Source organism: Hibiscus syriacus, unplaced genomic scaffold (assembly GCF_006381635.1).
Source record: "Hibiscus syriacus cultivar Baekdansim isolate YM2019G1 unplaced genomic scaffold, ASM638163v2 tig00111842_pilon, whole genome shotgun sequence".
Taxonomy (NCBI): domain Eukaryota; kingdom Viridiplantae; phylum Streptophyta; class Magnoliopsida; order Malvales; family Malvaceae; genus Hibiscus; species Hibiscus syriacus.
In genome coordinates, this window is record NW_024063197.1 from 222973 (window position 1) to 247926 (window position 24954).

Sequence of the window (24954 nt, forward strand, 5' to 3'; positions counted from 1 at the left end):
CAATATTCGTAATGTAAGTCATTGCTTATGTGGAAGGTTTTTCTTGGAGGAAGAGCTGCAGAGGAGGTCATTTATGGGCGAGACACCTCAAGGGCATCACTTAACTACCTTGCAGATGCATCTTGGCTAGGTCGGAAAATTATAACCATGTTAGTCGTCGTAAAGACTGCTGCATGCTTTTTATATTTTTCACCGAGGGAAAGGGTGTTAATATCAGGTCTTTTATGTCTTCTATCAGATGGAACTTGGAGAATCCAATGGTCATACATGGAGAACCACCGCCTTGGAGGAAGAAAGTTAAATTCGTAGGTCCGCGTCTAGATTTTGAAGGATCTCTTTACGACGACTATGACCTGATCGAACCCCCTGTCAACTTCAATATGGATGATGAAATTGCAAATAGGAGTGAGGAACTACTGCGAGATATGTATGGAAGGACGGTGTCTCTTCTTAGGAGTCACCATGCGGCTTTGTTCAAAGCAGTGAAGGTAATTTGATTTGCTATGTCAACTGCGTTCTAAACGAACGAGCTGGTATCCCAATTAGTAAAGAAGTTTCAGACTTGATAATTAAAAAGAAACAACAATGCCCCAGGAAAAATGAAAGTTTAATTTTGGTTATGCATTGTTTTTTGCAGGTTCTTCTGAATCAAAAGGAGATCAATGGAGAGGAAATTGACTTCATTTTAAACATGTACCCTCCTCAAACTCCATTGAATCTTGTTTTGGAAGAGGAAAACCCAGGCAATCTTGCTTTCATCAAACAGGAACAGGCAGAGGAACAAGAGCAGTTACTGCTAACTCGTTCGACACCAGAAACACTTTGAACATGCCATTTTAGTTTTGGCGAATTGTATGGTTAATAACCATTATTTTCTCACTTAATATTCATTGGTTTCTGATATATTTAGTACTTGTCAACATGATAAATCCTAATATCAAATATTATTATTTTTTGCATCATAACAAACCTAAAGCATCTACGTACTTGTAATCATAGAACGATGCCTGTTATTTTACGGTTGGATTAGGGTATTTTCATATCTTACATTTAAAATCTTAGGGGCTGATTGTTTACTTCAGAATGATTAAGTGCTGAATGATTCAAATGTTGAATGATTCAAAGGCTGAATAATTCAGAGGCTCTGGATGAATTAGCTCTGAATGTGACATGCTGTTTGTTTACTGGCTCTGAATCATTCAGAATGTACTTATGTGCTGAATCATTCAGCATTGTTTTTGTTGAATCAGTCTACACTGAATCATTTAGAGGTGCAAAACAAACGCGCTGAATGCTGAACGGTTCAGCATTCAACACTGAATGGTTCCATTAAGAGATAAACAAACAGCCCCTTAGTCTCCACGAAAAATCTTTTCGTTCCAGGATTTTTTCATTTCTTTTTATTTTTCAACCGAACTAAACACATCATAATTTAAGGCTATCACCTAGTAGTTTAACTAATGTCGGTTGTATACACATTTTAAGGATGAAGTGTAAGTTTTTTCCATTTAAAAACTTTCTAAGAAATTACCTTAAAAAACCCGAAGATGACATATTCAATGAAACTTGATCCCTCTATGACATATTCAATGAAATCTTGGCCGTATGCACCAAGGAAAAGAAACACGTATAGGAGAAACCATAGTTCATTCATCTGCAATAGGTTCATCATTGTAAGTGGATGTAATGAATAATATTCAACAATAAATTTACCAACAAATTTACAATCTAAACCTTGGGGAAGATGAAGACTCCATTGAAGAGTGCTAATTGAGGGAGGAAGGCATAGATTGTAGTTGGAATGGATAACACTGCCCAGAATATGTAGTAACAATAGCCAAGACCTACTGGCAATCCCAATGTATGAGTTCCAAAAGTTGTGGGAGAGTACTTTGATAAACCCATTTCAAGTAGGCCAAACCCCCATTGCTCCTGCTGATACAGTGCATCAACGAGGTTGATTGGTGCATGTTAGGAAATAAACCGAGTACGAGTAATTTCCCTATAACCAGATTAGTGAGAAAGCGAAATAAAAGCGGAAAAATAATACCCGAAATTGATAATGGAATTCAGCCAATTTGCTTACGTCTTCAGACAGCTGCAGATCTTTTACTAAGAGAGAAAATTTACAGGTGTTTACAAAACACTCACTGCTCACAAGAAAGCTCTCTAGTATTGTGAGAAAGAAATGATTTTTGGGATGATTTTGAATCTAAATGAGTTAGGGTATTTATAGTTGAAACTTAGGGACTAATCTTTGAAAATATCCTACAGTGCAATGACTAAAGTGAATTTACCCATTCCTATTTTCAACAAACATCTACCAAACTTTACCAAACTTTGAAAAAACATTTTTCAAAGAAACATTTACCAAACTTTGAAAACCATTTTCAAAGAAACATTTACCAAACTTTGAAAACCATTTTCAAAGTTGGTTGCCAACCTTTAGACTTTTAACAATCTCCCACTTGAAGACTGATTTTAATCTGTCTTCACACCTCGATCGATGCAGCAACATTTCTAGTCTTGTTATTCTTGCATGCCAACTAAAGCTGAACACAACTTCAGTTTGTCCGTGGTCATCGTCTTTGTCAACATGTCTGCCGGATTTTGAGCTCCACTGATCTTTTCAAGTTTTAAAATCTCATCTTCCAGAAGAGACCGGATATAATGATATCGCAATTGTATGTGCTTTGTACTGGAATGAAAAGACAGATTATTTGCTAGATGTATAGCACTTTGACTGTTGCAATACAAGACATTGTTTTCTTGTTTCTTGCCTAACTCTTCCAAGAAACTGTGGAGTCAAACCATCTCCTTGCTGGCTTCCGTAACAGCGACATATTCTGCTTCAGTTGTGGAGAGAGCAACTATATTCTGTAGTTGAGAAACCCAACTCACTGCGGTTCCTCCTAGAGTATAGACATACCCTGTAGTGCTCCTACTGATGTCAACATTTCCGGCTAAGTCAGCATCTACATAGCCTGTCAGTATCGTATCTCCACCTTTGAAACAAAGTTCTTTGTTTGTGGTACCCCGCAGATATCTGAGGATCCATTTGACTGCTTCCCAGTGTACCTTGCCCAGATTATTCATGTACCTGCTAACAGCTCCCACTGCTTGAGCAATATATGGTCTGGTACAAACCATGGCATACATCAGACTTCCAATTGTTAAGGCATACAACACCTTTACCATGTGTGCACGTTCTTCCTCCGTCTTTGGTGATTGTTCTTTGGAGAGTCTAAATTAAACACCTAAAGGTGTACTTACTGGTTTAGCATCTTGCATGTTGAACCTGGAGAGTACTTTGTTGATGTACTCAGCCTGTGATAACATCAAAGTCCCCGACTTTGTGTCTCTCTTGATCCTCATCCCAAGAATCTGCTTTGCAACACCCAGATCCTTCATAGCAAACTGCTTCGACAATTTTTACTTCAAGTGTATAATCTCTTGCATGTTTGAGCCTGCAACGAGCATGTCATCAACGTACAAAAATAAAATAATGAAGCTATTGTCGAACCTCTTGATGTAGAAACAATGATCTGTTTGGCATATGGTAAAACCACTGCTACACATGAAGCTATCGAACTTCTTGTACCACTGTCTAGGAGCTTGTTTTAAACCATACAAGCTCTTCTTTAACCTGCATACCAGGTTTTTCTTGCCTGCCTCTATGAAGCCTTCTGGCTGCCTCATATAGATTTCTTCCTCCAAATCACCATGAAGGAAAGCTGTCTTTACATCTAACTGCTCAAGATGTAAATTTTCTGCAGCTACAATTTTCAACACCAGTCTGATTGTAGACAGTTTTACAACTGGAGAGAAAATTTCATTATAGTCAATACCTTCCTTTTGCTGAAAACCTTTGACAACCAATCTTGCTTTGTAGCGTTTGCTCCCATCGTGCTCTTCCTTGATCCTGTAAATCCACTTGTTGTGGAGTGCTTTCTTGCCTGGTGGTAATTCATCTAATTCCCACGTCTGATTTGACATAAGAGAGTCCATCTCATCTTTCATGGAAGACTCCCACTTGATTGAATCCTCCACCTGCATTGCTTCATCATAGCACTCTGGTTCACCATTGTCAGTCAACAACAAGTATTGCAAAGAAGGAGAATAACATTGGGTTAGTTTAGGAATTCTGGAGGAGCGTCTTAGTTCCGGTGTGCCTGGTTCTTCTTGAACTGCTTCAGGACTAATCTGAACATCATTTCCAGAAATCTCCTCGAACTCAGCAAATTCCTTTGTTTCAGCTTTGGTATTGGAGCTGCTTGATTCTACAGTTGACTTGTCTTTGTACATCACATTCTCATTGAAAATGACATCTCTGCTTCTGATGATCTTCCGATTTTCATAGTCCCAAAACCGGTAGCCGAACTCATCACCACCATAACCAACAAAGACACATTTGTTGGACTTGGCATCAAGTTTACTTCTTTCAGCAGAGTTTATGTGTACATAAGAAATACAACAAAACACTCTTAAGTGTGAAAGGTTTATTTCTTTATTGCTCCAAACTTCCTCTGGTATTCTGCCATCCAAAGGAACTGAGGGCCCACGGTTAATCAGGTAAGCTGCAGTGTTGATAGCTTCAGCCCATAGAAATTTGGGCAATCCGGCATGTATCCTCATGCTTCTGGCACGTTCATTCAGAGTTCTGTTCATGCGCTCTGCTACGCCATTCTGTTGCGGTGTCATGGGAACTGTTGTCTCCATCTTGATCCCATTATTTGCGCAAAATTCTCTGAATCTACGATTTTTGTACTCTCCTCCATTATCAGACCTCAACCGCTTGACTTTCAGACCAGTCTCATTTTCCACCATGGCCTTCCATTTTCTGAAGGTATCAAAGACTTTTGATTTTTTCTTCAGAAAATAAACCCACACCTTCCTTGTAGAATCATCGATGAAGGTGACATAATATAATGAGCCTGCAAGAGATGGACTGGAGATGGTCCCCGTACATCAATATGAACCAACTCTAACTTTTCAGCCTTGGGTGTCTTACCAATCTTTGCAAAGCTGACTTTCTTTTATTTGCCAAAGATGCAATCCTCGTATAGTCCGACATCTACATTCTTTAGATCCAACAACTTCCCCTTTGACAAAAGTGTCTTCATCTCTTTCTCGCTCATATGGCCAAGCCTTTGGTGCCATAGGTTTGATTTTCCATCAGCATCTGCTACTGCAATGATATTCTCTAAATTTGAGGTTATATAGAGAGTACCAGTTTTCTTACCACGAGCAATGACGAGTGCTCCTTTGGTAATCTTCCATTCACAGCCTGAAAAGGTTGTACTATATCATTCTCCATCAAGCTATCCTACAGAAATCAAATTCCTTTTGAGGCCAGGAATATGTCTCACTCCTGTCAGCTTCCAGGTGGTATGGTTTGGCAACTTTAATCGGATGTCTCCTTTTCCGACGATCTTCAAGGTTTTATCATCGGCTAGATGAACCTTCCCAAAATCACCACTAACATAGTTCTCCATTATTTCTCGGCATGGGGTGGAGTGGAAAGATGCCCCTGAATCCAGGATCTATGATTCAATCGGAGTGTTGACGCTTAGAATCATGGCATCACATGTCTCCTCTGTCATGTTGGCAGATTCCTGTACACGGGTATCTTTCTTTAGTGCTCGGCAGTCTCTTTTAAAGTGACCCTTCTTGCCACAATTATAATAGGTAAATCTTTCTTTCCCGTTCTTCATTTTCCCCTTCTAGATTTGGATCTGCCACGATTTGAATTTCTTTCTGAAGTTCTCCCTCTGGACTCCGTGTGCAAGGCTGAGGAGGTTGATGCTTCACCCGATTCTCTCCGTCGAATTTCTTCGCTCAGTACCTGATCCCGAACATCGACAAATTTCAATTTATTATTTCCCGATGAGCTGCTAACTGCTATAACAGTAGCATTCCAACTGTCTGGTAGAGATGATAAGAGAATTAAAGCTCGAACTTCATCATCGAATTCAATTTCCACTGAACTCAACTAGGTTGTGATTGTGTTGAGTTCATTTAGGTGTTGGGCCATCAATGCCCCTTCCGTCATCCGCAAATTGAATAATCGCCTCATCAAGTGCACTTTGTTTGAGGCTGATGGCTTCTCATACATACTGGAGAGAGCCGCCATAAGACCCGCCGTGGTCTTTTCCTTTGCTATGTTGAAAGCAACATTGCGGGATAACGTCAGTCGGATAACTCCGAGGGCTTGTCTGTCGAGAAGAGCCCAGTCTTCATTCTTCATGCCCTCTGGTTGCTTTCCTAAGAGAGGTTGATATAGATTTTTCTGGTACAAAAAATATTCGATATGCATCTTCCAAAAGCCAAAGTCTGCACCATCGAACTTTTCAATTTTCACCTTCCATTCGTGTGCAGCCATCGCTCCCACTCGAATTTGGTTTCGTTTGGATCGTTTCTGACAATTCTTGCGAACCACCGTGTATTATAACACCTCCGTCAACAAACTCGTATCGTCGAAATTTTTTTACTATTCACGAAATTCACTATTCACGTGAATAGTAATGAATAGTAACCTCGTAAAAAAATTGACAAAATTCACAACCAAAAGCTCTGATGCCAGTTGTTAAGAAATAAACCGAGTACGAGTAATGTCCCTATAACCAGATTAGTGAGAATGCGAAATAAAAGCGGAAAAATAATACCCGAAATTGATAACGGAGTTCAGCCAATTTGCTTACGTCTCCGGACAGCTGCAGATCTTTTACTAAGAGAGAAAATTTACAGGTGTTTACAAAACACTTACTATTCATAAAAAAAATCTCTAGTATTGGTAGAAAGAAATGATTTTTGGGATGATTTTGAAGCTAAATGAGCTAGGGTATTTATAGTTGAAACTTAGGGACTAATATTTGAAAATACCCTACAGTACAATGACTAAAATGAATTTACTCATTCCCATTTTCAACAAACATCTACTAAACTTTAACAAACTTTGAAAAAACATTTTACAAAGAAATATTTACCAAACTTTGAAAACCATTTTCAAAGAAATATTTATCAAACTTTGAAAACCATTTTCAAAGTTGGTTGCCAACTTTTGGACTTTTAACAGTGCATTCCCTAGAAATGCAGCCCTTTCAACGGTCGCAAAATATGGATCTCCATCCTTCGCTATGAATCCGATAACCTGTGAACAAGTCCTCAACTAATAATCCATACCTAAAACCCATATGCATTTGCATTTTGATCATTAAAACTAATGTTAATAACTCAATCAACTCATGCAACCTTATTCATTTCCTTATTAAAAAGCTCACATTGGAACCCCATTTGGTCTGATTCTCATAGTTGCAGTTTGCTACACTACGTGCTAATGCCAAAACATCAGGGGATTTAATGTGTTTTTTCAGAAGATAGTCAGGGCTGAGTTCAGAGATTCCCGTTTCTACACAAGCTGATGGATCGCTGAATAAAGCTCTTCGACGGAAAAATGTCCCGGTCCCCAAGTAATATGCTCCCCAAAGACCATCGGCACCCCGAATGTTTGAACTCGTAGCCATAGGTGTCATCTTTGTTCAAGCCTTGAAATCGTTGAGGAAATTGAATGAACCCGAGTAGGTTGAATGGCAAGGTCATATGCATAACATAGTATCCTCAGAGGTGTTGTAGGATCATTGTAATACATGTCACAGTTTTGGGTTAATATTAAAGGAGCGTTCGTCATGATCGCCGATACCCGAAGCTTTGATATACGAAAAAAACATGGAGAAACGTTAGACCCATCAAAATGTACAATGTTGGTTGGAAGCAATGAAAGATGATGACGAATAATAGATACCAGAACATTTAGAGCACCGGCCTTGAAATGGTGGGGTGATGTCTTACTTTTCTGCCTGGAAACATAGATGAGATTTGGCAAGAAATGTCCGGTGATGTCTTTGTTATGGCGGCTGTCTAGTAGAACCTGAATAACAGTAGGGTGATCTTGCAGAGTAAATCCAGATTTCCATTTGTTAAAAGCTTCACGTTCTTCATCATCGTGATGTAAATGTCACTAATTTCTCCTCTGTTCATAACATTTTCAACTTTCGCCTCCATGTTTTCATACATCTCCTGCCACATGCAATGCACCAAATGAATTGAATTCTGAATCTATTATATTGTTGAAGATTTGTAGAGATTATAGATTTGACTGGATTTTGTCACGTAATATCATTTGAATATAATTAATATAAGATTCAATAGTAAAAGAATAAATTTTAAATTTTATTTTTATAAAAATCAGCTTAATTAGTTATGATTAAATTTATATCTAATGTAAACCAAAACTATAAGGATAAATTATACTTTTATGAGAGTTAGAATATAATTTTTTGATTTTAATATGGTAAACTACATCAGATACCATTGAACTTTGTCCGTTGACTCGTTTATACCAATGCATTTTTAATTTTGCCAACTATAACACTAAACTTTAGTTTTACATTCGATTATGTCACTCTGCCAGTAAGATAGTAACAGAATGATGACATAGCTAACGGTTGTTGATGTGGTATGCAACACCAAAACGAAATCGTTTTGGTGATGTTGTTTTGATGCCTAAAGCAAAGACATTTTTACATTGAATCTTAGAGGTGTATCGTTTTTACACCAAACTTTTAAACATTTTACTTCTTTTGACACTGGACTTTTCGGCCGTAGTCGTCAACCAATCATCACCCATCACCGATTGTCTTTGGTAACAAAATCGATATGAAAACATTCGCAAGTCACTCCTCTTTCTTCTCCTATGATTAGTTTTCCATGAAATCCACTCAAAATTGATGAATTTAAACAAAAATAATCAATCATTTTTAGATGTTGAGAGACTTAGATTTACGGGATTTGGGTTGTTTGTTCAAAAATTCGAACAGTGAGAAGCATTATTTCAAGAAGACAAACAACATTTCTCAAAACTAGTCTCATCAGATGTAACACCCCCAACCAGTATCCGACCCAGATACGAGTCCGAAGTGTCACATTGACTTTTCAAACGTTTATTCGTATAAAATAGTGAGTAATTTAAAAACTTTTATAACATTTAACTTATTCAAAACGTTTATAAAATATATCAGAGTTCATACAATTTATATCTTTAGACTACATGCCAACTACACTCTATATACAGTACATATATTTTCTGACCTGACATTTGGTAAGGAGAACTGACCTGTCTTGCTCCGCATTACTCTTTACTCTTCTCGAAACCTACGTGTGAAACAATCACACGCTAAGTCGTTGACTTAGTGAGGCATATAAAACATATAATATTTCATATAACATAAAGCATACATAAACATATACCATCATTATCATAATCTCTATCATTATCATTAAGAAACACACAAAACATCATATGGTTCATGTAACACATTTCAAACCATTTACCTTTGATAACCATTTATAAACCCATCGTATACATATCACATTCAGTATGTTTGTTTAATCTCTTTATTAGCCCATGTACACTAGTGAGAACCTAAGGTATGTGAGTACATTGAGGTTGTGCACACATATGCTGTTACCACAGCTCGATCAATGTCCCGAAGGACTTATCCAGAGGTCACAAGGAACCTCGGTAACTATCCAGAGGTCATAAAGATCCTCGGCAACTGTCCATAGGTTCCGAAGAACCTAGGTAAACTGTCCATATGTTCCTTAGAACATAGGTATACTGTCCATATGTCTCGAAAGACATAGGTAATTCTGTCCATATGTTCCGTAGAACATAGGTATACTGTCCATATGTCTCGAAAGACATAGGTAATTCTGTCCATATGTTCCGTAGAACATAGGTATACTCTCAACTCTTGGCATGCCAACTATACCACTAGCTCTCTTATCATATACCATGGGCATTATCATTTATAACAGTCAATTTACTTATTCATATCCTTTCTCTTATGAACATATATCTTTTCATTTCAGTCGCGTACCAAATGTACGTGTAATCATTGATCTTATAATCACATGTTCATTCTCTTCTGTCACATACCATATGTGTGTGTAAACATATATCTCATAAACATGTATTTATGAATCTCATATCATATAATTTATGCTCTGTCCTCTTATGTTCACATGACATAATGCATACCAATCATATTCACACATGTTTTTACTCATGAATTCATACATGATAAAAATCATGTCATTCACATATTTAAATTTATTTCTTCATGTACTATAATTATAGGAAATATCACTTCTCTGGTGTTCATATGACATGTAAATCATTGTCATATCTTGTTCTCATATGTTTCCCATACATCACATATATCACATATTCATATAGGCTCACGATTTTTATCACCTATCATGTCATTTCACATACTTATAATCAAGACTTCATGCACTATAACTATAGGAAATAGACTTATCACAAGTCCAATTTCCATATAATTCTATAAAATAAGATGCACTCACCTTAGCCTTGCTTTGATTCGATTATAATCCTTTGATTATTCCGGAACTTGTTTAGGCTCAATATCTACATAAATATATCATTTCAAAACAACTATCAGAAGCCTAAACTTTAAACTTTATGTTAATAACTTAAACCGGTTTTATGAATCAAATTCTATATTTTCATTTAGGGGGGAATCGATACCCCCCAGGGGAATCGATACCCCCTGAACATACTGGAATTTTTTCGTTCAAGAGGGGGAATCGATTCCCATTCATAGGGTATCGGTTCCCTCTACCCAGAAATTATATTTTAAGCTCGGAAATCATCAATTTTTCATTCAATTCTTCTATTTTAAACCCCTACCATGTCATTAAACTCAACTACCATTACTTAAACTAACTTATATCCATGAAAATCATCTATAACTTCAAAATCCTATCCTTCATATGAAATTCAAGAATCATACTTAATTTTCCATATGTTCTAAATACAATTCTAACACTTCTATCTTCTTATTCTCATAGATGACAAGTCAAATTCAACTTAAAATTCAACTTATCAACTCTATTCCATGATTCCCTATAAAAACTCGTTTTCTTAAATCTCTTATAACTTCTTCATCTTTTAATTTTAAGATAACTTAAGCTTTCCTTAAGCTTAGTTATCCTCTAAGGATCAAAACTCATGCTTAAAATCAACAAACAATCAAGAAATTAGAGAACTCACCTTTGCTTTGAGTTTTTCACGTGGAGAAGAGAAAATGAAGAAGAAAAGAGAGAAGAGATTTCTGGAAAATCTCCCATCCTTATCCATATATATATAACATTATTTAATTCATCTCTTGGTCAAATGACTCTTTTGCCCTTTAATACCTTTTATAATTACTAACATCTTTTAGAATTTATTTCCAGATAAATCATTGAACTAACCCATTCTTCTACTTTAATCACCAAATTCTGAAACTTTACAATTAAGTCACTAACTCATAGTTTGGGATGTTACATCAGATGTCTATTGAAAGAGATCAAAGTAATAAAACATCAAACTTTAAATTTTTTTTTCTTCTGATTTTGAGTGAATTTCGTGAAAAACCAATCATAGGAGAATGAAGAGGAGTGAAATGCGAATGTTTTGATATTGATCTTGTCGCGAAAGATGATCGGCGACGGACAGTGATTGGTTGCTAATAGCGGCCAGAAAGTGCAATGCCAAAAAAATAAAGTGTTTAAAAGTTCAGTGACAAAATCAATATAAAAGTTGAGTACTTAAAATGACACCATTTTAGACATCAATAGTCGTTGCCAAAATGATGTTGTTTTGGTGTAACAGGCCATATCGCATCTTTTAGCTATGTTATAGTCCTACTATTGACTTATCGATAAAGTGATGTAATTGAATATAAAACTAAAGTTCAGTGCTATAATTAAAAAATAAAAGTTTAATAGTATAAACAAATCTATAAACAAAATTCAATTATATTTGATGTAGTTTACCCTTTATATTAAATTAGGGTCCGCACATAATATTTTAAACATGTGATCTTAACAAAATTGTTAAGGAAAAAGTTTAAGTTAGTGAAAATGGGTTTACCTTAATCTTATCGGTGTGGAATGAACCGACCAAAAGTAAGCATGGGGGCTTCTATCGATAATATTATTCTCCCTGCAAAATGGTAACCAGTAGCTTGCAAACTTACCAGCCTCCATGAAGGCGAAAAGAGTAAAAGCTGATCCTCCATCGTCCGATACGTAAACGGAGATCTTCTCCGTCGGATAATCATAAGCCATCAACAACAACGCGGTGTACATCGCTCCCATCGGCGGCTCCGTGTAAGGATCAACCGTGCATATTAATACGTCCAACCCTGGAAATTATTCTCTGATAAACTTTTTGAGGTTTTCAGGGTACTATTTACGACGAATAGGGTACATCTGAAGAGCTTGCACGGTTGCCCACATGAAGGCGAGAACAAGATCGGCGATGAGCAAAGAGAGGGTGATGGAGAAAGAGGCTAAGGTGGTGGAATTGACAAGTGTTTGTGCATGGCGGTCGAGTAGAGCTAGGATGGCCAATGTGTAAACCACCGCAAAGAATCTGTTCAGACCTGTCCGTGAAAGGCGTTCCACGGTGTGAAAAGGGGGTTGGTTGTTAGGTTCCGCGGCGGTGGAGTGGTCATCTCTTCCACTTTGAGACCTCATTTCTTCGTTGGGTATTTTGGTAGTGGAAGTGGTTAATGAAAGTTCATTTATAAGGGTAGTTTAGATCAATGTTACGTTAGTTAACATATTACTTAGTTAACGTATTATTGAGAATATTATATTATTTAACACTATCGTTAAAGTATATAACAGTCCCCAAACTTTTAGGGAACCTGCATTTTCGTCACCTAACTTTTGAAACTTATAATACATCTACTAAACATTTAGTTCATTTTTAGTAAGGTCCTTGCCGTTACCTCCCGTTAGTTTTTGTTGATGTGGCACTTAACGTCGTTAACCTTCTCCTCCTCCTCCTTCAAGAGCTTAAACCCATAGTTTATTCTTCAAAAGCTTAAACCCATAACAATTAAAAAAATAAAACTGTGTTAAACCTTTTTCCATCTAAACCAAAAGTCCGAAACCATGTCCGAATTACAGTTATCTAAAAGGTAAAAATTCTCATCACAAAAAAAAGATTGGGGTTCGGATAGTAAGAAGATATTGATCTATGTGTCACACTCTGCCCCGTAAAATTGCCACAAAAAATAATATATCTTATAGCACTAAGAATAAAATAATAAGGGGTCATGGTGTTTTGAACCTTTGACCCATGTAGTGGCAAACAATGGCTTAACCACCAAGCCATGTTTTTATTTTTTTTATTGAAAACAGTAAATGGTTGTTTTATTTTTAAATGTTGGGTGATTACCCATGTTTGGCAAAACCCCCTCGTGTTTTAAACTCAGTTTTCCCTCATTTAAGCTAGTTGCCGCTCCTCTTCCTCCTCCTTGCTCTGGCCGACGGTGCACGTCACTGCCACCTCCATCAGGTGCGCTTGGCCTCCGTGAAGCAACCCTGACCAACCTCGCTTCGAAATCGATCACAGTTCGGACGAATCGAAAAGGGAAACCGACGCCCAAAACCCCGATCGCCGTTTTAATTTTGTCGATTCCAGCCATTTCAACGACCGTCTTGCTTCACCGTCCGCCCGCCATGGGTAAAGTCAGATCGTTTAATTTGGATAATATTTTAGTGTTTTAGCTTGAAAACATGTTATATTTTATGTTGGTTTAGATTGTTGTAGCTCAGGGAGTAATCGACCGCCGATTAGACCCTATTTCGTCGGTCCATGCGTTCCCACGCGCCGCCTCGTGCGCATGGGTATTATCTTCATTAGAGTTTCTTCTAGAAACTGGTCTAGCCGGTCTAGACCAGTATGAACCGGTCTCATCCGACCCGAACTGTTTGACCCGACCCGTTGACTTTGACTAGAGTTGACTTTAACCAGAGTTGACTTTGACCCAAAAAGTCAAATTTTCTGAGAAGTCATATTTTATGTTTTTTGATGTCCTGAGTCCGAATCCAAAGTCCATTTTTTCAAATTCGAACTCGAAAGTCTTCAAATTGTCAGTCAAACCCGTTGACTTTTTACTTTGACCAAAAACTCAAAATTTTCGAAAAGTCATATTTTATGTTTTTCGATATTCTGAGTCTGATTCTGAAGTCAGTTTTACCAAATTCAAAACCGAAAGCCTCTGAATTGGCCCGTAAACGTAAAAATTTCATATTTATCTAAGTATTTTAATTTAGTTAATTGAACTGAATGGTCAAGGACTAATTATTGTTATGTTATGTTAAATGTACTCGAGGATCTCCTGACTGTTTCACTGCTCGACCCGGTTCCTCCCAATCTGCTCGTCCACGAGAAGTCGTGAATACTCGTATAGTTCTGAAACCCTATTAGTTATTCTGTTTAGAATATTATTCTGAATATAACCCTATTTTGATATGGCTTAGGTTCCCATTCAGTCGAAGAGCCTAGTGAAGCTGGTGCTCGATAGATCTTCCAGATTGACCCTATTATCGAGGTGTGTTCCTTATGTGCAGAATAAATGTTTTAAATATCTGTTTGAAATCTCATGTGCACATGATTGTTTTCTCTGATTTGAAATATAATGTTTGATATGATTTAACTACTGTATGATTTACTTGATTCCGGATTTACTGAAATGTAAAGTATGATTTCCGACTTATGATTTCTGGATACCGATTTACTGAACTGATGATCTATCTGAACTCTAAATTATTGTTACTACTGGTTACCATCTGAAAAATGTTTTCTTCAGGGTACTCTGGGTTCTGGTATGAAGACTCTGGCAGGTTCAGTCGTTGTTGGTAATTCCTCTGATAGATTCAGCACCGATTGATAATTCCTTGTGGACCTAAGTCGAGCCTTGGGTAGGCTCTACGGCCCTGAGAATTTTTCTTGGGTAAACCTTAGTGGCCCCAGGAATTGTCTTGGGTAGGCTCACATGCCTCGGGTTACTCCCTTAGGTTGTATAATTTTGGGGATCTACACATGGCATTCAGTTGGAGGATGATGCAGAGTTTTTAAATTAAAAACTCCTATGATGTTTTAATGACTGTGATCTGTACTGGTTTTAAAAATTATAATTGTATGTTTTTATTTCTGTACTGTTGGGACACACTGAGCCTCTAGCTCACTTTTCAAACTGTTTACTCCCTTTCAGATACTTTCGGATAGACACTCCGTATCAGGCACTTGGAGGATTGGTACATTTTGTTCAGATAATTTTGTTATAATATTTCGTCTTCAGAGCTGCTTTTAATTATGGTGACATGTGCCTTATTTTGAAGTATTTATTTTTTTATGATACTGCTTTTACAACTGACATTTGATTTTCGATGCTCCGGATTTATTTCATGTTTTATTTTACCTAGTCACTTTCACGTGTTATATTTACGAATTGAGTTTTTATCGTTAATTATTATACACTTTTATATAAAGTTCATTTGTACTATGATTTTAAATGATCGAATAATGTTTTGGGGAAAATGCCTTTGAGAATCTATAATGTAATCAGCTAGATTTAGTCGAAACGCATAGGCTGGGTCTAGGGGGTTACACCATGTTTCCGAAATTTGAACAATTTTGAGGTATTGGCCTTTGTTAGTCTTATCAAACAATGTCCCCCCCCAAACACCCCTCGTGCCCCCACTATATGTGTTAAGAAATAGGTTTAGTTCTCATCAATCATCAGCTTAAATGGTGATAATAATCACAGTAATTTCCTCTGACACTCTTTTAAAGCAGAACTGAACCAATCAAAGTATTGATATTGCAAAGAAAAACCCATGCACTACTATTACAAAGAAAAACTTACTATCAGCACCTCCACTCACCATTTTTCACAAAATTTCCTAAAATAATACGCACAAAAGCATTATCTTCCACATCCCATTGCATGAAACAATTTAAAAAAAATAAAGATTCTTCTTCAGTTAGTTACGCAAATTTGTAATGAAAGATCATATATTTTCCTGATCAAATGCATTATGAAGAAAAATCTATATTTCTATCTGTTTGAGTAACTTAGATTACTAAAAACACAATAAATTCAAACTCCTGAAAAGAAAATTGAAATGCTTAAACCCATAGCTTATTCTTCTTCTTATCAGAAGATAATTAGCTTAAAGAAAATGACTCTAGGATTTTTTTTCTTATTCCTTTTATTCTTTCTTCGAAGTGAAAAACATGAAAGAAAAAAAATCAAAAAATGTGAAGAGAGATGGAAGTAGGGAAAAGAAGAGGAAAAAATCAAAGAATGTGAAGAGAGACGTAAAGAGAGAAGAAGAAGAAGAAGAGGAGTTCACGGGGACTAACAGGAGTTAAGTGCCACATTAGCAAAAAAATAACGGGAGGTAATGGAAGAGACATTACTGAAAATGAAATAAAAGTTCAATGACTGTATTGCAAGTTTCAAAAGTTGAGTGACCAAAATATAGGAGTTCTAAAAATTTGAGAACTATTTATATATTTTACCCTAACATTATATATATGGGTGTGAGTATTAAATAGAAATTCCTTGTCCCTTACTCTTGTCCCTATTCCTGCCCTTTAATATATTTTTTATACGTATTTTCTTCGATAAATAATACTACATTTTGTTTGTTTTGGTGATAAATGTCATTTCATTTTTTTTTCTTTTAAGTTACGTTAATTTATAACTTATATTTCTAAACTTTATTTTAATTTTTAATTATATAAAAATTAAAATTTAACGGTAATAAATAGTAAATAAAAAAAATCAAATTACGTAATCATTTATATTTTTATTTAATAAAAATAAAATAAAATAATTTTTTAATATAATATAAGTTTCACTCAAATAACTAATGAATATAAACTTTTTTTTTTGTTTTCCTCTTGGTTTTCTAAGGCTTTATTCTTAGAGGAGATTTTCTGCATATATAAGAACTCGAACTTGAGACATGCTTAAACGATATCAAATTGCTTACTACTTGAATCAATCTCGTTAGTAATATTTATTTACTTGTAATTTATTTTAACACCAAATAAAATTATTTTAATCTTTTAAGTTATTTGATGATAAAATAAATTAAAAAATAATTTTAATTAATTATTTGAGTGAAACTTTTAATTATAGTAAAAATAGTTTTATTTAAATAAAATAAAATATATATTATAAAAAGACACAATTACTTAATTTAATTTTTTTATTCTCTATTTATTATTTTTAAATTTTAATATTTATATAATTAAAAATTAAAATGAATTTTAAAAAATATAAGTCATAAATAATGTAAATAAAATAAGAAGAAATTGATATGATCCCGGTTTTGTGTTCCGAACCATATATGTGATTCCCCGATCGTGATTCTATTAAGAACTCCGCAGTGCTTTGATTGAAGTCTGAAAATACACAAACAACATTGTAAGTAGGGAAATAGTTATGTGAAAAATGATAAGATAAAGAGTGTGTTGAAGTGATTAGTGAATGTTGGAAGTGTGATGGTTGTTATGGTTGAATGAGAGTATGGATAGTGGTGTAGAACAAATGGAGTTTGGCATGAACTAGGATCAACTTCAAAGAATGGATTGTGATCCTCTAACTATATATGAGTTAGGAACCAACAATATATCAAAGTGGAAGTGAAATGGTAGGATATGTAACATGACCCACTAGTTATAGAAGAGCTAGGAACTAACACTATAAGAAAATTGAATGGATGAAGACTACAATATCAACTTGAAGCCGATAAAGTTCTCAAAGAACTATAATGAAAGCAATCTTTGAAGGTGTTCTATATAAGCAAAAGGTTCTCTTTACAAATGCAATGGTGGTGCCTATTTATAGTGTTGATAGGCACCATATGAAAGGTTTTACAAAAGAAGGATGAATGCTCATCTTAATGCACTTGAATACAATTGAATGTTTTGTCTTTCTTATCTTCAAAGTTGGTTGAATATTCTAGATCATTTTGGGAATGAATCTATACAATTTCATGTTGAATTTAGCCTTATTTTTGTCCATGGAGTATAGGCTCTTGGGCTGTCTTGCTTTGTTTGTTTTGAACAAAAGGGGGAATGAATGTGGACTTTGCATGAATATATACACCCTTGCTGTCCACTTTGGTGTGTTCCTTCCTATTCCTTGTTGATTTTCACAATTGAATGTGTTAATTAGTGAATTAAAATCAACCTTCATTGCTAGTCTCCTTGTTAGAACGTGAATAATCTTAAAAAGATGATAATAGGGCCGCGAATGCATGGTTTGAAGGCTTGTCATTACATATCTCAAGAAGAATTTGGCCCTTGAAAATGGATGATAATTCAACCTTGAATGCCATGAGTGTGTGAATTAAGAAGGCATTCAATGGTTTGTCTCTTGGCTGAAGTTGAAAAGGCCTCTTCTTGGGCTCAAACTCAAACAAATCATCCATGCATATAATTCCTATAATAAAATTTTAGTATGTATTGTCTTCGGTAAATCGATCATATCTCAAACTCCTGATGTCAGATTGAGGTGATTCAAAATGCTTTAGAAAAGTAAGAGATAGAGGAATAATGTCCAATTGATTTATAGACTCAAACATGTCTGTATCGCATCCAAAATTGGAATATATATCGACTAATATTCTTGCATTTGTTGAGACTGTTCAACTTTCCTTTTGCACATAGACACAAAAGAAGGTTTTATTCAAACTTTAATTGAAAACATGCATGAAAACAATTAAAAGCTAGTTATAACTAGTTAAATAAATTGAACTAGTTGATCAATGAACTAACTTATTCAATGAACGTGACTTAAATGAACTAAATGCATGGATTAACTATAAATGAAGTGCATAACTAAATGAACTATATGCATTAGTAAACTGCATGGTTATATGAAATACATGCTTAAATGCAATGCATGCTTTAATGAACAAAAAACTTATTGAATGCAATGAATGTTATGCAAACTATAATTTTCTTATGCAAATTCATGCATAAGTAAAAATCATGCAATGGATAAGTATATGTTAAGAGGTAAATACAAACATATGATAAGATATAACACATAAATGAGCAAGTATATATATGATAAGAAATCCATAGACACCGTGCTTTTTCAGACAACCCAAATACCACCTGAAAAACCAGTCGCATTCGCTCTACAAGAAGAATCAAAACCGGTTCTTTTAATGAACTCATCACCACGCACACCACTCACCCGCGGCTCCATTAAAGCAACAATATCCAATTTGTGAAGTCATAGAAGCATTTTAAAAATAGCGATTAAAAGAAAGACCCATGATGCCTTGTTTATTCCAAAATACAATTCTGACCATAAAAGAGGTTGAAAAAGTGATAAAATGTGTAAGATCAAACCTTCCGATCTAGTTCTGAACTTCCCTCAAAAGTCTTGTTCGCATGCCATTACACCGCTGCATCATCGGATTGTTGTAGCTCCTTTGAAGAAGCTTTTTTGGGGATCGAGCTAGAGCTTGCTTGATTAATCACGTTAGTCAGAGAAGTAACCCAGTCCGCAAGCACCGGTTTCTTCGGTCATCTATCCTCTTTTTTCTTTGTTGTGAGGCCTTTTTTTTTTGTCAAACCTTTTGTTTTTGATATCGTCTGTGCCTCATACTTCGAAGAGGATTTGTATGAGGTCCCTAAAGAGGCTCGTCCATTATTGTCCTTTAAGGCTCTCCTGTGTTCATCCGCCCCAATTTGTATAGTTGTATGATTCCCTCCATTCCCAACTGATCGAACTTGAACAACCTTCTCTTTGGGAGCAATAATGTCATTTCATGCTTTCTTGTATGGGAGTTTCCTTCAACGATCATTGAAGTATTCGTAGCCAGATCCTGGTTTACCTCTACATCTAACCTGAGAGCTCAAAAGAGCCTGTCAGTTAAATCGATTACCATAATGGTACTTTGCTTATCCTTCCTGCTTTTATCAGAAGCCTCTTTTTTGACATTTTTTTGTCCACAATGGGGGACGCATGTGGTCTCCTTTCAGTAAATGTTCTTTTTGTCATGCTTCGTTCATTGTGCACCGGGATTCCCTCACGATCCAGCAAGGTAAGGGCATCAAACCGCGAGACACCATCATGGCTACCTTTTTCATCATTGTACTTACTATTTGGAATCAATTTTTTTATCCAAAGTGGTCTTCTTCTTCCTTTGAACCACTTGCATCCACGGCCCCCTAAGGTTCCTCCGGATTTGAAACTTCTCTTGGTTTGGCCAAATTAGCATCGATCTTATTTTCTGCAGCATCACAAACTTCTTTTGTGTGGCCATAATAATATTTTCCACAACAATAACAAATAGTTCATAAGACCTCATACTCAATGCTTTGGTAAATCCCATCTATCATAATGCTTGGAACAAGTGGTTTCTCTAGATTTACCACAATGGCCAATCGGTCAAAAAGCCCCCTTTTTCCTTCTGTAGTATTGTAATCAATTTTAACTATTTGACCAAGGGCTCCAACGATTGCTTGAATCATGCTCTTGGTATAGTAACGGTATGGAAACCCCGGCAACCAAACCCAGACCAGGATCATTTTGGGATAATACTCAGAAAAATTTCTCGCCCAAGGTTGACCTGTCGGATAGCTTCCATACACCATCCACAAACCCCACCTAAAACATTCAGGTAATCTCCCACATGAGCGAAACAGACAAGAAAATACTCATTGTCCAGATCCACAAGTTGTATCTCCCATTTCGGCCTCCATAGCGTTTGAACTCAATTTAGTAAGGCTTTATACACTATCTTCTTCCCGAGTAAACAGCTTATCACCAATTTTGATAGTTTTTCATCAATAGATCGATGGACTCTTTCTAAGAAACGTATCTCCGGTATTGCTCCATCCAGGCCAATTTAGACTTCTCCCTCAAGCAATTCCACATCAAGATCACTAATAAATTTTTTTTATGAGCGAGAGCGACAGCATATCTTCCAGCTACCATGTCTCTAAAGTACAGTTTTTGAGGAGCAATCTCTCCTGATGCCTTTCCTTCTTCCATCATTCCAACCTGTTTTGAGTTATCAACCGACACGTCATCCATTACTTCATCCATATCGGCTACATCTACTCCCAGACCTTGAGCAGGTGAACCCAATGATGTAACATTATTTTTTAGTCTCTTCCCTGCCAGCATCTCTTCCAAAGTAAGATCACTTCCCGGCGGTTCCAGTGTTGGCCCCCCACTAACATGAGCTAAATTGTCCGGCGGCCGTCCCTAAGGATTGATCGCTTGAGATTCAGTAGGGTTTCCGAGGTTCTCGGAGAAAATATTTTCCATGTGTTGACTTTTTTGTAGAATATTAGAAGCAAGATGTCTGTAATACAAACTTAATTGAACTATTAATTTATTAAGGCTTAATTTTAAAATTATCGTCCAAATTATATCCATAATTAATTTTTGTTGTATAAAGAATTTTTAATTTAAAATAGGTGTTTAATGTTTACAACATTTCATTTTTAGGTACTTATGTCGTAACGTCCATTAAAAAAATTGTTAAGTGACGTATATTATTTTTTTTTGGCACTTGATTTTTTTAGAAAAATTTAAGAATATTATTAAATTAAAAAAATATTTTTTTAAAATTATAAAAATTCTAAAAAAAATCTAAAATCTCTCCTTTTAACCCATTATCAATTGTCGACGATTATTTTCTATCACTAATTTTTTTCGTGGTCCACCCACTAACTGACCTCACCTTTTCTGTTCCCAAATCTTTAAATACATAAACTCATAAATTCATAGCCCCATTAAAAATCACTAGCTTCAATGTCAAGTATGGAATTATAATGACTACACGTATGGTGATAAACTAAATGAATATAGTTATCTACCAATAGATTCATTTCTGACAATTCAAATGGATTTATCAGTAATTATATAAAGAGCCTTGTTAAGGAAATGATAATTGATCGTTGAGCATAAGATTTCGAAATCTGTAATCGATTGAGGATATTTTTTCCTAGGATCTCTTATTCTAATTTTGGAGATCTAAATAATACATAATAATTTTTTAACAAAATCGTTCCATTAAATGAAGAAAACTTTGTTCTCCATAGCACAAACCATTTATTAAAAACAAAAAGGAACCAAACATGGATTGAGAAGAAGTCGAAAGCAATGTTGACAACTAAAACATACTCCCACTGATTTTTGTCTCAATAAATAACACAGATAGGGAGTTGGACACATAATTATATTGGAAATGGACGGTTTGGGTCTCTTAAGGTGCTGCTCCGACGCCCTTCTTGGGACCAACCCCGCTGTTGGCAACCGTCACCGATGACGACGACGAGAGATGCATCTCTATCTTCGCCTCTTTCCTTGCTGCTATTATTCTCTTTGTGGACTTGTAATATGTACCGTATAACAACAGCTGGGCTAAACTAAACATTGTTCCCACTCCATTTGGGACCTGGCGACACACATAATGTGTATTCGAATACAAAAAACACAACAATTTTTTTCTTAATTTCCACAAATGATAGATAGAAAAAATAAAAAATCAGTCACAATAAGTAAAACTTACGGCAATAAAAGGGTCGAAAGGGAGGAAAGCGTAAGTAGTCCAAGCAATACCGTTGAGGAATGAAGCCAATGAGAGGGAAAATGGCATATACTCCACACTTTTGGTCGTAATCACCAATTTCTGTACCATCGTCATTTATTATGACATAATATTCTGCGTTTGTTCCTACCTATAGTCGTATTCTCCTACCATGTATATAGGGTAACTAGAGTCTATTGACACTTGACACTTACCATGACGGATAAAGGAGCAGCATACATCATGATATTGAAGGAGATGGCTATAATTCCGACGACCACGGAACGTCGTTGAGTGGTGTGAGCTATGGTGAGAACGAGAGCGGCGAGAGCGGCCATTAAAATGATCTCAACCACGACGATTAGCACCACCGTGAGTCGCTTCTTCTTGTCATGACAGAAGACAATGAAGAGGGTTAAGAAAACGACCTCAATGGCGGTACCGGCGCCATTGATGGTCACCACGAGGGTACTGTTGGGGTGCACCATTGGCAGCCCGTAGATCACCCAAACCATGCAATTTATTAAGGTTGCTAGGTATGGGACTGGTGAAAACTGCTCCACTGACCCTTTCTTCCAAATTCGAATAAAAGTTGGCCTGCAATAAACAGATGCTATATTGGGCAAAAAGATGAATAAAATAATGAAGGGAATTAAATCTCGTTATTTATTTATTAAACGACTGTAAATTGGAATTTACAATTTAATTTACTTAATTTCATTCAAAACTATTGTAAAATAATTAATTTTGAACCGTTATTATTTTAATTTGAACAATACAATATTTATTAACTTGCTTCTTTTTAATGTCAAATAACCAATTTGGGTTGAACTGTTTTCCTTCACAAGCTAAGAAAACAAATATTCATAATAATAATAATATAATTTCTATACACATAATAACTTTAATAGGTAGTCTCATCAATCCTTTAAATAATACTTAGATTAAAATCATGTTCTTGCCATATATAAAGAAACTTTTTTTTGAAATAATATAGGGTGATTATAAGATGATATAAGTTTATAATCTTTTTTAATCATTAACAACGCACGCATCAGCTGCAAGAACTCGAGCTTTTAAGGAGAACACTCACTCTCCTTAACTATTGAGATTGTTCGATGGGTTTAGGGTATGTTTAAGCGTGCAATATCTTCTTTTTCGTTTTCGGGATGGGAAAAAAATAAAAAACGAAAATAGAAAGGATAATGCTAAAGCACAAAGAAGAAGCTTACAGTGGAGACAAGAACAGGAAGAGTGCGATAACGTTCCCTGGGAAGAAGAAGAAGAATAACTCATATTAGTTAGTTTTTTTTTTTTAAGTTCTGATATGAATACACAGACATAAACTAACATACCAGTGACTCCAACTACATTTCGGACAGTGTTGACTAGGTGAGCCACCATGACTGAGCTAAAGAGGGCGAGTCAAAAGGCTCCTACGATTTTTATGGAGAACTACAGCGTAGAACAAATGCAGATGAGACGTCTCTGAGTTTGTGAAAAGCATATATATAAAGGACTTGTTGAACATGGTGTGGGGACGGGCTGGTTTGCCAAATTCCCTAAAAAGGTATATATGTATTTTCCATATATGAGTTTAATTTCGATAAATAATTCAGTATCTAAATGTTTTTTTTGTTGAATTAGATTTTAAATTTATTCAATTTGATACCTATTTTTTATAGTCTAATTAAATACATAGAATTGAATATTAGGTTTTAATTAATATCTAAATTTATTTTCATAATTCATATAAGTCATTTAGGTTAAGTATCAGTTTTTGGCCATAAATATAAAATTTAAATACTAATTTTAACAGACAAATCAAATTCATATACTTTGTTGGATAAAAACATTAAATCTTAAGTTAAAACTTAAAATTATCTAATTTAATTACTGAATTATACCTTAAAATAAAATATAAATGGTGTAACGTATTAACTCAGGGTTAAAATCTATTTTTCTCTGTTAATATATATTTTACTATATACTTTATTAATTGTGCATACCTTAAAATTTTATTTGTGTGCATCTCATATATATATATATATATATATATTGAATAGTCTAGATAATTTTAAAATAATCTATGTTTGAAATTTTCTTAACCTATTAACAATGAACACACATCCTATAAATACAATTACTTGAACTCAAATTATTTTACGATTAAATTTTTTTAATTAATATAAATTATTATATATATATATTTACTCTAAAAATTATTTATGGAATAATAATCTATTACAGAAGTGATAAGATGTAGTGGGTCGTTATATGTCTATGAGAGAAGGTTGTTTGGGAAAACATGCGTGGAATCAAAAGAAAGAAGGCTTTGTGATTAATGAGAGATGGGATTGATGCGAGTGCATTTTAGATTCTCAAATCACTGAGTTACAACGAATGGTAGCCAATGATATTCACTGCCATATTTCCACTGAAATTATGTCA

The 24954-nt window shown here is 35.3% G+C and overlaps 2 protein-coding genes and 1 pseudogene across 2 annotated transcripts; 1 reads left to right on the forward strand and 2 right to left on the reverse strand.

The window, feature by feature from the left end:
• Positions 1 to 334: 334 nt before the first annotated feature.
• Positions 335 to 826, forward strand: LOC120172129 (probable inactive ATP-dependent zinc metalloprotease FTSHI 1, chloroplastic). The gene is made up of 2 exons (XM_039179676.1): positions 335 to 488; positions 638 to 826. Exons 1-2 carry the CDS (start codon positions 381 to 383, stop codon positions 824 to 826), a joined length of 297 nt encoding a protein of 98 aa, XP_039035607.1. The 5' UTR covers positions 335 to 380.
• Positions 827 to 1519: 693 nt separating this feature from the next.
• On the reverse strand, positions 1520 to 12609 carry LOC120172130 (annotated as a pseudogene).
• Positions 12610 to 22041: 9432 nt separating this feature from the next.
• Positions 22042 to 23968, reverse strand: LOC120172105 (bidirectional sugar transporter SWEET7-like). Its single transcript, XM_039179663.1, has 5 exons — positions 23859 to 23968; positions 23736 to 23772; positions 22719 to 23100; positions 22486 to 22605; positions 22042 to 22371 (listed from the first exon to the last, which is right to left on the reverse strand). Exons 1-5 carry the CDS (start codon positions 23905 to 23907, stop codon positions 22180 to 22182), a joined length of 780 nt encoding a protein of 259 aa, XP_039035594.1. The 5' UTR covers positions 23908 to 23968; the 3' UTR covers positions 22042 to 22179.
• Positions 23969 to 24954: the final 986 nt, after the last annotated feature.

Excerpts from the sequence above, each read along its gene's own strand:
- LOC120172129 (XM_039179676.1), top strand. The coding sequence starts at position 381 with ATGGATGATGAAATTGCAAATAGGAGTGAGGAACTACTGCGAGATATG. Across the intron at positions 489-637 it reads CTTTGTTCAAAGCAGTGAAG|GTTCTTCTGAATCAAAAGGA; the intron begins GTAATTTGATTT and ends TGTTTTTTGCAG.
- LOC120172105 (XM_039179663.1), bottom strand. The coding sequence starts at position 23,907 with ATGGTGGCTCACCTAGTCAACACTGTCCGAAATGTAGTTGGAGTCACT. Across the intron at positions 23,773-23,858 it reads AAATGTAGTTGGAGTCACTG|GGAACGTTATCGCACTCTTC; the intron begins GTATGTTAGTTT and ends TCTTCTTCCCAG. Across the intron at positions 23,101-23,735 it reads TTCCTGTTCTTGTCTCCACT|GCCAACTTTTATTCGAATTT; the intron begins GTAAGCTTCTTC and ends TGTTTATTGCAG.